This window comes from Moschus berezovskii, chromosome 12 (assembly GCF_049115385.1).
Source record: "Moschus berezovskii isolate FMDL1 chromosome 12, NW_MosBer_1.0, whole genome shotgun sequence".
NCBI lineage: Eukaryota > Metazoa > Chordata > Mammalia > Artiodactyla > Moschidae > Moschus > Moschus berezovskii.
In genome coordinates, this window is record NC_142471.1 from 87,370,840 (window position 1) to 87,384,723 (window position 13,884).

At 49.7% G+C, this 13,884-nt stretch overlaps 1 protein-coding gene across 8 annotated transcripts in view; it reads right to left on the reverse strand.

Annotated features, from left to right (window-relative positions):
• The window catches only part of FGFR2 (fibroblast growth factor receptor 2), a 104,163-nt gene extending 90,994 nt beyond the window's left edge, over positions 1-13,169 (reverse strand). For all 8 annotated transcript variants that reach the window (XM_055424514.2, XM_088842382.1, XM_088842381.1 and 5 more), the window contains exons 1-2: positions 12,731-13,169; positions 8,665-8,950 (exon numbers count right to left, since the gene is read on the reverse strand). In XM_055424514.2, the coding sequence (XP_055280489.1) occupies positions 8,665-8,830 (166 nt within the window). In that variant the 5' untranslated portion in view covers positions 8,831-8,950; positions 12,731-13,169. The remainder of the gene's footprint in view (positions 1-8,664; positions 8,951-12,730) is intronic.
• Between the last annotated feature and the right edge of the window lie 715 nt (positions 13,170-13,884).

The window sequence follows — 13,884 nt, forward strand, 5'->3', positions numbered from 1 at the left end:
AATAAACTGACCCCAAGGCCTGGGCCCATGCTCACTAACTATGGAGTCTTGGAGGAATCATTTCATCTCCAAGAGTCTAGGTCAAGAGACTCGTCCGTATAAATGGGAATGTGAATAGCTGGGGTCCGCTGCCTTATTAAGATTAGAGACGGTGCGGGGAGGAGGATTGACAGGAAAGTGGGTCAAAAGGTATAGATTTCCAGTTACAAGAGAAAGAAGTCCCAGGATAAAACGTAAATGATGACTGCAGTTAACACTGCCGTAAGGTTGGTATACATGAATGTTGTTGAGAGTAAATCCTGAGTATTTTCATTACAAGGGAAAAAAACTTTCTTTTTCTTTTTTTGTGTGTGTCTACCTGAGATGCTGGATGTTAGCTAAACTTACTGTGGTCATCATTTCACAATACATGTAAGTCAAATCACAACACTGTACATCTTAAGCAGTGTTGTCTACTATATCTCAATAAAACTAGGGAAAAAAGATTAGAGATAATATGTCAAGGCACCTCGCACAAGATTCAACACACAGCAGGCACTTAATAGATGTGATAACAATAAGAATTATTGTTATCATCTGCATTCTCATCGTCTCAAGGAATGAATGGGCTAAAAAGACTACGACCTCACCCACACTGCCTACCCCTGCTCACAGCCTCATCCTTCGTACCCCCGCCCCACCTGTCCTGTCAGGTAACCCCCACAGGGTGTAACATACAAATAACCACTCAGCTCCCCTCCACCCCCAATACCATGGGTACCATAACCAGCTCCCTGCCATGAAGACTGGAAGTCCAGACACCTGTACGCTGAGGAAGGCCCAGCAGGCTGCCTGGAGGAAGTCACCGTATACCAACCTGGCAAGCCCATCTTGACGTGCTATGGACACCCCTCAAGGGCCAGGACCCAGGCCGAGAAGGCAACACCCCTCCTTCCCGCCAACCAATCCCACAATCCTGTCTCCATCCTTCTTTCTCTTTGTCCAAACCACACAGCAGGCAAGACCTTAGTTCCCCAACCAGGGATCGAACCCGTGCCCCTTGCAGTGGAAGGATGAAGTCCTGGCCACTGGACTGCCAGGGAGGTCTCCCCCCATCCTTCTTCATAGGGCCTTTTGACCATCCTTCGTCTGGAAGCCGCCAAACACAGAACTCCCTGAGAAAATACATTGCTCTTTGTGAAGCGCACATCCCGCGATCACTACATAGCTGCAAATGACTTCTTTCGACAAGGGAAAAAAAGTCAACCCTGAACTATTTGGACCAAAGCAGCAAGAGGATCACATATCTAAAGTCCAGACTTGTAAATGCCCCAGATGATAAAAAGGGTTGGATAAAACCAGGGCCAAGAGCTCCCTTTCTATTTTAATTACTGTAAATACCTCTCATCAGAAGACTTGTCATCCTATATGGTAGGGTAAACATCCCTGAAATATTGGCTAGACATCCTATCTCAGGTTTTTACATAAAGGAGGAAGTTGGGTGGGGTGGGGAGGAAACAAGCACTTACTGAGCACCTAGTATCTGCCAGGAGCTACAGTGATGGCTTTACATCCATTTGCATTTAATCCTTCAGGTCCCCCTTACAAGATATTTATTATCAGATAGACTTTTAGACAGAGAGAGACTCAGAGAGGTTATCTAACAAATCCAAGGTCACAGCACCAGGAGATCATAGAGAGAGTCAAACCTGCCTTGTCTGAGTCTCAAGGCCAAGTTTCTCTGGAGAGTTTCTGTCCCCAGAAAGCACATCACACACCATTTTAAATGACTTTATTCATTTCTGTGAAAAAAACAAAAAGCAAATGCAGAATTTAGGCTAATTATACAGAGGATTCCTGGTCTTCTACAGATGTGAGTGAGTGATTTTCAACTGGAAACCTTTATAATATTCAGGATCTATAGTTAATTGTGTGCCCACCTGGGTCAGCTAAGAAGGCAACATGTTTCGGTCAAGATCAGGAAGCTTAGAGGGATGGGAGGGAGGTGGCTTCTTTGGAGGGTGAGGGGCTACCCGTGTGGCATGTAGGATCTTAGTTCTCCGATCAGGGATTGAACCCGGGCTGTTGGCAATGAAAGGGTTGTGTCCTAACCACTGGACTACCAGGGAGTTCCCAAGGGAAGGCGGTGCCTTGAAGGCAGTCACACTCCTTCGAGGCAATCCCATCATCTATTCATGATCTGAAGTTTAAGTTTAAACCCTCAACTCACCCCTGCAAAGATCTTCCTATTCACCTTACAGCACCTCCGCACCTCCCACTCCCCTCAACACACAACGCTGGCCTTCTCAATGTCTTGGTATCTTTAAAACATTACAACTGGTTATGTATGGAAAAACTTAAGAGTAAACTTGCCTTTAAAAAGAGGTCACACATAGTAACTTAGAAGGAGTTCTCGTGTAGAAAACAATCATCACAGTTTATACGGAGTTTATTGCACTAATGTCAGAGCTCAGAACTGGGCTCTTTCTTTCAAGTAAAGTGCTGCATATAAATCACAAAATATATACGTCCCTTGTCCTCAATTCTGAATCTATCGGTATTTTCCTTATAAGCTATTTTTTTGACCTCCTCATAAAATATGCTCACCGCGACTCGACATTCTATACACGCGCATTCCATTCAGACATGACTTGGAATTTACCATGCTTTAGTTGGACAGGGGTTAAAGGAAAGAGTAGGCCACGCCTTAGCTCCCTGACTCAGTACAGTCAAGAAGAAGCTGAAATTTTTAATATCCACATGAAAATGGCAAAAGTCCAGAACGGGACGTAACTACTTACGGTATTCCGAAGTGGAATAAGTGGCAACAGCTCACGCCCAACATCTTAAAATCATCAGTGCACAAAGTTCCTAAAACACAACTTACTGAAGCTCTAGAGTGTGCCTATTGTGCTTGACCCACACTCTTTAAGGAAGACCGTGGTTTCAGCTGGTCATTACATATCCTTTTGCATGAATCTGTAAGTGGTAAACGCTTGAAGTTATACAAACAGAGGCCAGTGAAAGCCTGCAACCACCACCTACCACGGATGTGGCTATCATCTTGGATTTCCTATCATGCCCTAAAATGGGATGGTAACAATCAGAACAAGGTAGAAAAAAAAAAACTTGGGAAGAGTGTGACCTCTATTAATTTCAGAAAGAAATATCTCCAGGACATGGGGGACCATCATGGTGAAAAGGCCAGCAGCTGGTTCACCCAGACTTCTTTACAGAATCAACCTTCCCTCCCTTCCCCACCACTTCACATTCCCTGATCCAGGAAAACCAGAACTGAACCTAGCAGGGTCACTCCAGGTCTACCTGAGTGATCACGAGGAAGTGGCCAGTGTGTACAGATTCTCAGGCTGCCAGAAAGCCTTAAGGCTTCCCATGAAGATAAACACTGTCCCCAAAATGGAATACGAGCTGCGTAGAGCTTTATAAACTCCAGTTCAAGAGCCTCCAGAAAGTCAGAGCTGAATTCTTCAGGGTTTGTTCATCATGGGTTTAATGATCAGAAACCCCTCTCCTCTTCGGCTTAAGGTCAAACATTCCACCCTTGCTTTAGGTCCATGATTTGGCACATACGGCCTTCAACAGTGTCACCATCAGAAGAAACTACTACTAGGACAGCAGAGTCAGAGAGAAGGACACAGGGTGAGGGTACAACACGGTTCACCACACCAGGCCCTGCAATGCCAGGGAAGCTGGAAAGAGCCATTTCTAAATCTCACTTGGATACACCAAAAGCGCAAAAAGGATGCAAAATCGAAGGCTAAAGTCATCTCTCCAGAAAAATGAAATACTAATAAAGACCATGCGTCTTTTGCACAGCCTCATAAAACGCACTGGATCAGAAAACCACTTGTGGCATAGCCTGAAAAACTTCCAAACAATCACTTCTAATTGCCTACCTAGGCAAGTCACCCTGCTACAAATCTTAACCAGCACAGCAGAAAGTAACACACAAGTTGTATTTCCTATGGAACCTAAAATCCCAAACTCCATTTCCCATGTTTTCCTTTAAAGACTAAAAGTAGACAGGATTTTTAATGGAAATGTACAACTAAGCCAAACTCTAATGCGGGGGTGGGGGGGTACTGCCGGGGGGAGATAGCCTTTTAACAATTATCCTGGATAAGTAAACACCCAAACAAGAGCCTGCAAACGGGAAAGCTCCTGGACACATTTTATTGAGAATGTAAACATTAAACAAAACTCTTCCTGTTTAAACACTACCCCAGTTATTTCATAACCATGTAATTATTCATTAAGCTTGATATTGAAAACATCTCATAGGGATTGCTCTAGTTATCTGAATTCTCACCCTCAACTTAACAGGAAAGACTTGAAAGCAACAAGTCTTCAGTGATGGCCTAGTGGGAGCTAGTCACCTAGTAGGTGTGTGCCTGCTAAATCACTTCAGTCGTGTATGACTCTTTGCGACCCCATGGAATGTAGCCCGCCAGGCTCCCCTGTCCATGGGATTCTCCAGGCAAGAACATTGGAGTGGGTTGCCAGGCCCTGCTCTTGCGGATCTTCCCAACCGAGGGATCGAACCAGAGTCTCATTATGTTTCCTGCACTGGAGGCGGGTTCTTTACCACTAGCGCCGCTCAGTGTTTTAATTGGTTAAAATAAAAAGCAAAACACACACACACACTTCACATCTGCATGAGAGTGGACCAGTATAGAAAGTATACAAATACCAATTCTCTGGGCTTGCTAAATTTTTGCTCTAGAAGAAATATTAAACACAGCTCTTTGTCTACGAATTGTGAAATACTTTATATACTAATAAAGAATGTGTACTTCATTGTGTATTTAACTGCACAAGCCTGCATTTGGTTTAATTTACTAAGAATAAGTCCTTGTTCCTAAGCTAACTATCAAGTTACAGTCAACTCTTAAATATTAACACTCATATTGAGGAACAAAGATTCAGATAATACAAAACAGAAGATTATTTTAAATCATTCATTCTTGGTATGCGGATATATTCTTTTTTTTCTTTCCTTTTAACTTGCAATTAAATGCGTATGGCTGATATTGTGGCATTTACAATACTTCCAACGAAAGACCTAACCCACACTGGAAAACTCTGACAGTGGGGAGGTCTCCATGTAGACCCCCTGCTCCATCTCTCTGCTATTGAACTTTGGACCAATTCACATCAGTTCAGGACAGCATGACCTCAGAAGGTTGCCCCAAAACTGACTGCAAAAAAAAAAAAAATGCAAACTACTTTCTTCCCAGGTTGTTACTTTTCAGCATCACACTTTCTGGAGGGTGGGAAAGTAATTAAAGGTTTTGGGTTGGAAAAGGCCTTTTATTTTAACTCCTACTGGGCTGGTGTAAACAAAGATGTCCTTAAAGTCAACAACGACTTAATTAACCAGAGTAGGTGACAATGGCAGGAAGAACTTGAAAGCAAGAGTCCTCTCTGCTACAGGGTAATCAAGCTTGACTATAAATAATTAGAACCTTAATCAACAGAACAGTACTTGGCATTGAGGTCTGGCCGCCTTGAGTCAGTAACTGAGTTTAAACTTCGCAGAGCTGGTTCCCGACAAGAACGACTGACTAACTGAAAATACTCATTTTTTTAGTCTGGAATATTAACTAAAATCTTCTAGAGATTATTTTCTTCTTAAGTCAGTTGAGTAGACCCAAACCTACAGCTACCACTTCAGAACATGTCCAGAAGACAAATGATACATGACAGGTGATGGGATATATGATCACGATACATGGTAGATGAGATGATGTTGATACATGACAGGATGATAGATGACGGATGGGATGGGATGATGATCAATGAGATGATACTGTACAAAGCTGAGACAATTGGAAAAGGATCCTCTAGAGGGAGGGCTCAGGCCCCTTCCTGGAACTTAGTCACATTTTTCTCTGGCCACATTTATCTAAACTGAGTTTCCACGTTAGCAAGCCAAAAAGTCTTCCAAGATAAGGCCTTGTACAATAGAAGGTCAAGGCTGAACTTACTTTATCCAAAGCTACAGTTAAACCACACCGTGGAGGGCAGATGGCGACTGATGGACACACATGGATGGGGGACTCTGTCGGTCTCTCTCCAATTCGCCAGGATCACAGCCTAAACTGGAGCTGCCCGACTCAGTCTGCTTCCAGTTGCTAAAAAGTCTTCTTTCTCGTCTATAATTAGATTACCTTCCTAACAGCCTCTGACACCAAAGCGAAACTCCTGTGCTAGAAGAACTCATCTTAGGGCTCAAATCAGTCGACAGGGGAAGTGCAGACCCTACAGAAAGCCAACAAAGCTGCTCCTCCATCAGGGAGCAACTTTCTTCTCAACTGTCTCCAAAAGCCTAGATGTCTCCTGATGCTGTGGCAACTGACACAGCCAGCCCATGGGACTGGGAAGATGGGCGTGCCCAACTCACCGGGAACAAGACAACTTGTCCCAGGTACTCAATAGACACCAGGACCTGTGCTAACTGCGTTTTACGTCCAGACCCACTTAAATCTCCCAGCAACCTTTTTGAGGTGGGTCATCAGAAGGCTTCTGAGGATATTAACATTCATTTAACATCAGTAAAGAGACCCTGAAGATTGTCTAATCCAGTCCTTGCGACAGAAAGGGAAACTGAGGTTCAGCGGGTTGTGTGCTTTTTTCCAAAGCCGCCTCTTTGCAGGGTTTTGCATAGCTTCCACTAAACCTTTGTTTGAAAAAACCTCTCACAACTCTGGACACAAACCTCATAGGAGCTATGAACCCCAAAATATGACCTTCTGTTTCAGGGAATTCAGGCAGCTCCCCTCAACCCTCATGTGCATTCACAGATGCCAGGTTGGGAAGACCTGCCTCCAACAATACTCACATTGTTGGATGCACATTTTCACACAAAGAACCGCCGGGGGTACTGCTTCCTTGTCCGTCTCCACCCCCCTCCCCATCTCTGCGTCACCTCTTCCTACCAGTGTGTGCACACAGATTTTTAAACTCCTTTCAATAATTAAAGGCGATAAAAAGAAGTCCTCCAGGACCATTTTACACTTTCTGTTGAAATAAACTCCCAATCACGCTGCCCTGAAAGTCGAAATGAAAAATGACATTTTCTTCCTAACCTGGGCCGTTCCTGGGCTCACACTGCAGGAAACCCCGCCTGCTCAGCAGCCTTGGTGTGTGTACTGAGCCATGCACCCCAGGGAAAACCGGCAATTAGAGAAACATCCATTTTAATTATTAGCAAAATTAAAGACATACAGGCATGACTTTCAGAAACCGGGAACCTTTTCCCTCACGTTAAGCCCTTTAAACATGCATCCCCATTGCAAGTGACATTGGCGCTCATGTCACCAGGAGGCAGTTCCATAATGCCTGGAGCCAGAGCCTGTGAACGCTTCAGACACAAACTCCTACCGGGTTCCCTACCGGAGACCTGGAAGCCACTGCAGTGTCACTACACTTGTTTACTACAAACCTCCATACCTCTGGGTAAGAAAAAGGGCACAAGCCTCCACTCACGACTGCTGAGCTGCCTTTGGTAAGAAGCACCTCAGTTTTAGAAAAAAAAGATATGCCTTTATCCTTGCATGACTCGGGGTCCCAGGGGGAGCACCCCTCGGATGGGGACACAGCCCTCCTCGTCTGGTCCTGGACGGGCTTGCGGTCCTCTTCCGAGCAGGGTGTCTTTTCCAGAACAGCTAACCGACCCCAGCCTACACAGGCCCCCCAAGCTCAGCAGGCACCAGGTGGGCTCTCGGCAAACAGGTTCATTAAGTGGTGATGAGTGCTAGGATCTGCCGTTTTATTCTCGGATTACCGCTCAAAAAATAACTCAGCTACCAATATTCCCTACTGATGACAGATCTCGTGCGGCACCAAGTCGAGGCTGGGCTACCAACGTCGCAGAAGGACCCAGGAGAAGAGGTTCCAAGTCTGCCTGGCGGGAAAATTCAGCCCTTGTGAGTTTTGTGCTCACAACTGGCCTCATGCCTTTCTGCATGTTCCAAAATGCATAATGTGTTGCCTGCATGCAATTTCCACAGCTGAAACACCAACGGATGCCCTGTTAGATCTGGAAGTTCTCAGAGATTCGGGAAAGGCCCAGGTACATTTCAAATTGACCTAAAATAGAATCTGCCGCTCTGTGACATGTGGCTTAAGTATTATGAATTACAAGGGCTAAAAAGAATGTAATGTCTCAACCCTCTCCACGCTGAAGTTCAGAAGCTTTCTCTCCTTAGACAATGAAAATAAAATGTCAGCATTTCAGAGGCTGGCAATTTCCCTGCGTGACTCCTTTTGCCGGCAAATTGCAATCCTTTACATTGTGAGCAAGACTCTCTCGGGTAAGCAGGGAGTGGCAGATGGCATTCAACTCCAAGCTGCCTGCCACGGCTCTCCTGGCACTGGATGAACTGCCGGCCGCCTCCCTTACCCAGCACAGAGAAAAACGCACACGCCAAGAAACCACCGAACTACACCACCCTGCCCGCAGTGTGACAGCTGAGAACCTTCTCTTGTAATCCCTGGCTTGCAGGGGGCAGAGAGCCACAAGCACCCGCTCTTGGAAGTCTCCTTTACAACGCAATACAACATAAGGGGCAGCTGATTCTCAAACAGGCCTTGACCTCAGTGCCACTTCCCCCAGACAAATTCCCAAACTTGGTACCCCGAGAGCGAAATGAGATAACTTACCTTCCGGCTCAACCGTGGTATCGTCAACTAAATTGAAGGAGGGCCGGGCCAGGGACAAGGTTGCCATGGTGACCACAACCAGGCAGAGGAAGCGACCCCAGCTGACCATGGTTACGGCACCGATCCCCTGTCCTCTTCCATATCTCCATGTGGACGTCAATCCCATCTGCACCCTTCCTCTACAGCATGGACTGCCCGCAGCAATGCCTTCAGCCGGCGGTGGGCTCAGGAACCAAGGTGCTGCGGCAGCCGCTCCCTGGCCTTGCGGCTGCTGCTGCTGCAGCCTCTAGAGGAGAGAGACACAGCGAGTCAGTGAAATCGTCCCCAACACCAATTCAGTTCAACCCAGTTCTCTTTCATCATCTGCAAATACCTTCCATCCACACCTGAGTCCCAGAGGTTTCCACCAGGCCGGTCCACAAAAACGTGTCGGGCTGATGGTTGAGAAAGTCTGCTCTCAGGAAACAGAGATAAGAAGAGTAGCTACAGGACCCAGATACGTGCAGCCACTTCAGCTGGGCAAGTGGACTCCCTCCTCCTACCCACTGTCACCTCTCTTGCCCTCCACAAGCCGAAGCTACGTGACCTTAGTTTCAAGGGCAACTACAAAAGCCAAGTTAACGATGCTCCCCGGCTGGCACAGTCAGCCTCTCGTTAACTTCTCTCACGCCAACTGGGCTTCAGGGGCATCTGTTTCTGGGGGCTGGAGCTAAGTGGCTTGCTCCACCCTCCCTGGAGCCCTCGGGAGGAAGGGAGACCAGCAAAATAAAAAGAACCCCAGGAAGGCGACCAAAAATTCCCACCAGTTTACACTTGTCAAGATTCATTTTCAAATGCAGAAATGTATTTCAATCTTTTCGCCAAGCAGCCACTTACAAAGAATGAACGGGACTGCAATACATTCAAAGCAGCTGATCCAAAAAGACATTCAAAGCTCGACTCCCATTCCACTGTGACTGAATGGCAGCGCAGGCCTAGTGGATGTCTTCAAACTAGACAGAGCGCGTTAATAAACGGAGTAGATGCAAACTCCTTTGAATAACATGGGTGTTCATTAACGATGATGATGATATGTAAATTATTCTCAGGGTAGGTGATTGGGCCAATAACTTTCAATATGCTAACTTACTGGCTAAAATTTCAGAGCAGAAGTTACCACAGGTGTTCAATCTTCTAGTCTGCTCACCCACTTAATCCAAAGCAAAGAGAAATTTCCAAGCTTAAAATAATCCAAGAGTTTACATTTGTTAGGTATCAATTACTAAGAACCAAAATGCACAAGCTTCAGAGAATTTGATCCAATCACAGATTCTGTGAATTATATATGAAAGAACCACATTGTACAGGATTGAGGGTGGAGGTGAGATCTTTAATATACAAATCTTGAAACCCCACGCTTTCTGCTTGCGGACTTCATGTTTCAGATTATGGCTTGGGATTTCAATACTGCTTGAGCGTCCCCAAAGCTACATCAGAAAAAAACTTTCAGCCTTGACTAAGGATTAGAGTGGTAAGGGGAAAAGAGGACGCTGCTCCACTTTCAGAGGAGGAAAAAAGAAAACCTCTTCTCCAAAATAAAGCACATGTGAAACGCTGTGATTCACAGCAAAAGAAGAGCGTGTGCGCCCACCCCGTGCTTTCAGATTGCTTGAAGGATTTCTTTGGCCAGTTTTTCTTTCCTCTTCGAGGTAAGAGCCTCAAAAGATAACTCCATATCTATTTCTACATACACGTGGGAGGAGAACATACAAACATTCTCACTGATTTACGAAGCATTTCCAGAATGCATGGGAATTTTTTTGCCTCTAACACAACTCCAAGAACAGTCTTAAATCCCAGCAAGAGAGTGGGCCCCAGACTGCTTCCCCAGCCCCCTCACCCACCTGTCCCACCCTTAAGGAGCTTCCTTTGCAGGGAGAGGCAGACAGCGATATCTCAAGCCATCCCTTCACCCCATCAGCTTGCACCAGCAACTGACTTATGTAGCCATTTCCAGATCCATGCTCCGCGGCCGCCCCCCTTCCTTCCCAAATCTCTGGAAAGTGGAGGCAGAGGTCTGCACAACTCCTCACCCGAGTGGACAAAGGTACGGAGGGACCTCCTGGGCAGGATAATGAGGTCCCCAGGCTCAGTGTTGGGAACACAGGCCCAGCGTGCTGCTGGCGGCCACAATCCCAGCTTCCTGCCTTCAATACCATAATCCTTCCTGGAGTCTGAGCCTCAGTGAAAGCCCCAGCGTGTTTATTTTTCCCCTTGAAAGGGAACTCTCTTCTCCGCTTGGGCTCGGGAGGAGTTGTCACCCTCCCAGTGATGGATGGCTCTTCCTGGCCACCCGTTCCCCAACCCCCCTGTCCATTTTCACCTCGGCACAAGCTTGCCCCCAAAGACAGGCAAAGTGACATGCGAGAGGGCTTGGCTGGGGAGTGGTCCCTATGCCAGATCTATGCAGTTTACAGAACATTCCCAAACCCTCCACCCTTCAAGAAGACAAGCCAATATAGCACCCGCCTTAACTGAGCCTCTACCGGAGCACTTGGGAGCTTTGTTCCCTGTGGCAGATTTCCCATCAGTCAAAAGTGCCAGGCAAGGTGGGGGGTACCCAGGCCCCCAGGGGGCAGACCCACCTTCTAGGCTCCAAGCCTCCCTAGGCCCCCCACGCCTGAACAGAGCAGGGGGCTCTCAAGGGGTCAGATGTGCCGGGGGTGGGAATTCCTCAACACACTGAAATCTTAAGATAAAATACAGGCTGACCCGGGACCACCTTCTCTTCCCCGTTAACCCCCGGCAAGCCAAGGAGAACTTGCAGCAGCTCCGGGAGAACTCACCACCACCAACCCGGTTTCAATGGCAGCAGTTCTTTCATTTGTGTGCTAGGAATATAGTGATTTTCTCCCCCTTCTCGGGGCGCTAAAGAGCTCAGAGAAATCTGCATTTTAATTGACATTCCAGGGCGAGAGAGAGGGGCGCCCGATTGCTTTTCTATTCAAACTAAACAGGCTTTTCAGATGAAAATGAGTCGAGGCCGGTGGAAGATTTACAGGGATTTGGGACCCTGGGGACAATGGGGTTTTAAATGTTGATAGCGTTTCACACCACACACAGAATGGGTGAATGGTTTGCCTTTAAGGGTAGTTTTACTGAACTGGGCGAGAGGAAGGAAAGTCCCGAGAAGAGTTTGCAAAGGAGCGGGCGGCGAGGAGAGCGGCTGAGGCTTCACGGCCCCGGGCCGGACCCCTGCGCCTGGCCCCGTGGCCGCGAGGGTCGGAGCCAGCGCCTGGCCCGGCACTCGGCTGACTCCCCGGCGCGGCCCCGGCGCTGAAAGAATGAGCGCGCAAGTTAGAACTCGCCTGAGCTTTCGACATCTCCGAGCTGCTGCCGGTAGAGCAGGCAGCGAACTAGAAAAAGTCGGTCCAGTTCGCCCCCTAGCCCCAGGCGCACCGCGCTTCTTCCAGCCGAGACGGCGGCTGCGGGCCAGGGAGGCCGAAGGGCACTGCAATCGGGTAACAGGAGCAGCCCCCTAGTGCACCACCCCCCGCCCCGAGCCCTCGCCTACCCAACGGAGGTGTTGCCAGCCCCACCTCAGCGGACCCCCTCCCGGGGAAGGTCTCCGGCCCTGGCCTGGATGGGACAGAGCGGGGGCTCCCCGGACCCCGGAAAGAGGCACCCTCGAAGATGCCCCCTCCGAGACCGGGACCTACCGGGCTGTGCCATCAGCGAGGCTGCCCCGCCGCTCGCCCTCCAACTCCCGGGTCGGAGGATCGCGCCCGGCCAGCGGGAGTGCGCGGGCCGGAGTTTGACAGGGAGGCGGGCGCGGGGGTGGGTGTCAGCGCCAGATGCATATGTCAGCATCTGGATGGGGGTGGTAGCTGCAGAACTTCCCAAACGCCAGCCGTCAGCAGGCACCCAGCTCCCCCATCACCTATGCAGCCAACGAGGAAGGACAGGGCGCCGCCTCCACAGTGCCAGCCCTCCGTTCGGGAGGCCGTGCACCGGGCGTCTCGGGCTTCCACCGCGCCCACTCTCCCGCCCCGCGAAGCTCCCCCGAGGCGCCCGACTCGGCGATTACCTTGAATGGCAACGATCCCCGGCGATCGGGTCTGTCCCCGCGCCCAGCGTGGGTCGGGATGGAGCAAACGACCAACTCCCCGCAAAAAAAAGAAAAAAAAAAGTGGTCCTGGAGTCCTCGCCGGCGCCAAAGTTCCGAGGCTTCACGCGCACCCCATGCTGCGGAGGCGCGCGGGCATGACGCCCGCGGGCTGCGCTCGGATTTGGGGAGCGGGAGGAAGAAAGGAGTAGGGCTTGGCGTTTCCTCCACCAAACTTCGCTCGCAACTTGCGAACGCCCGCAGCGCGGAGGAAAGCCGCGGCCTCGGGGCGCCCGGGCCCCGCCAGCCTGGAAAGGAGTCGCCGCGCCGGGCCAGCTACGCCGCGCGCAGACCCCGCGGCGCCCGAGCTTTGTGGCGGCCGCGCTCTCGCCCTCGCCCGCCCGCCCGCTCGCTCGGCTCTCCGCGGCGCTCTCCGCTGCCGCCGCCGCCGCCGCCGCCCCCTCCCGGCGGGTCACGCCCCCGCTGAAACCCGAGCCGTTTCCTGGACGGCGGCGCCCGCTCTGCCAATCAGCGCCGCGCGCCCCGCCGCCCCGACTCGGCGCGGCTCCCGACGCCTGCCAGCGGCCCCGAGACCCCCGCGGGGAGGCCGAGGGGGCCCGGGCCGCGCTGGGACGCAGAGGGGCAGCGGGCAGCATCGTCCGTGGATGCGGCTGGGGCCCGCGCCCCCTTCCTTCCCTGGGCACTTCGCCCGACGCACGGTTTGCGGGGTGGTTACGTTACCTTGTCTCGTTTCAAGCCAAAACAAATGACAGAAAGCCTGCTCTCTACCCACCCCCACCCCCGGCCACGAGACTTTAAAATGCATCTGCGTGGTTTTGGGGCGCGTGGGGGAGAAATAGAATGCAACTGAAACTTTGAGACGAGAGAAAGTAACCTGGGGCATGCCTGCCTGACCATCAAAACGATAGTGATGAGCAAAGAAACGAGTATTTACGGAGGTTCTGCTATAGGCAGGGCACACGAAATAGAGTCTTCTTTTTCAACCGCACAGCCACCCTGCAGAGTAACACTCCCAGTTTCTGCTAAGGAAACAGGGTGAGAGAGGTTATTTGTCCAGGGTTAACCAGCCGGTTAATGGCAGCAGCTGAACCTGACTTTGAATCTGGCTCTCTTAG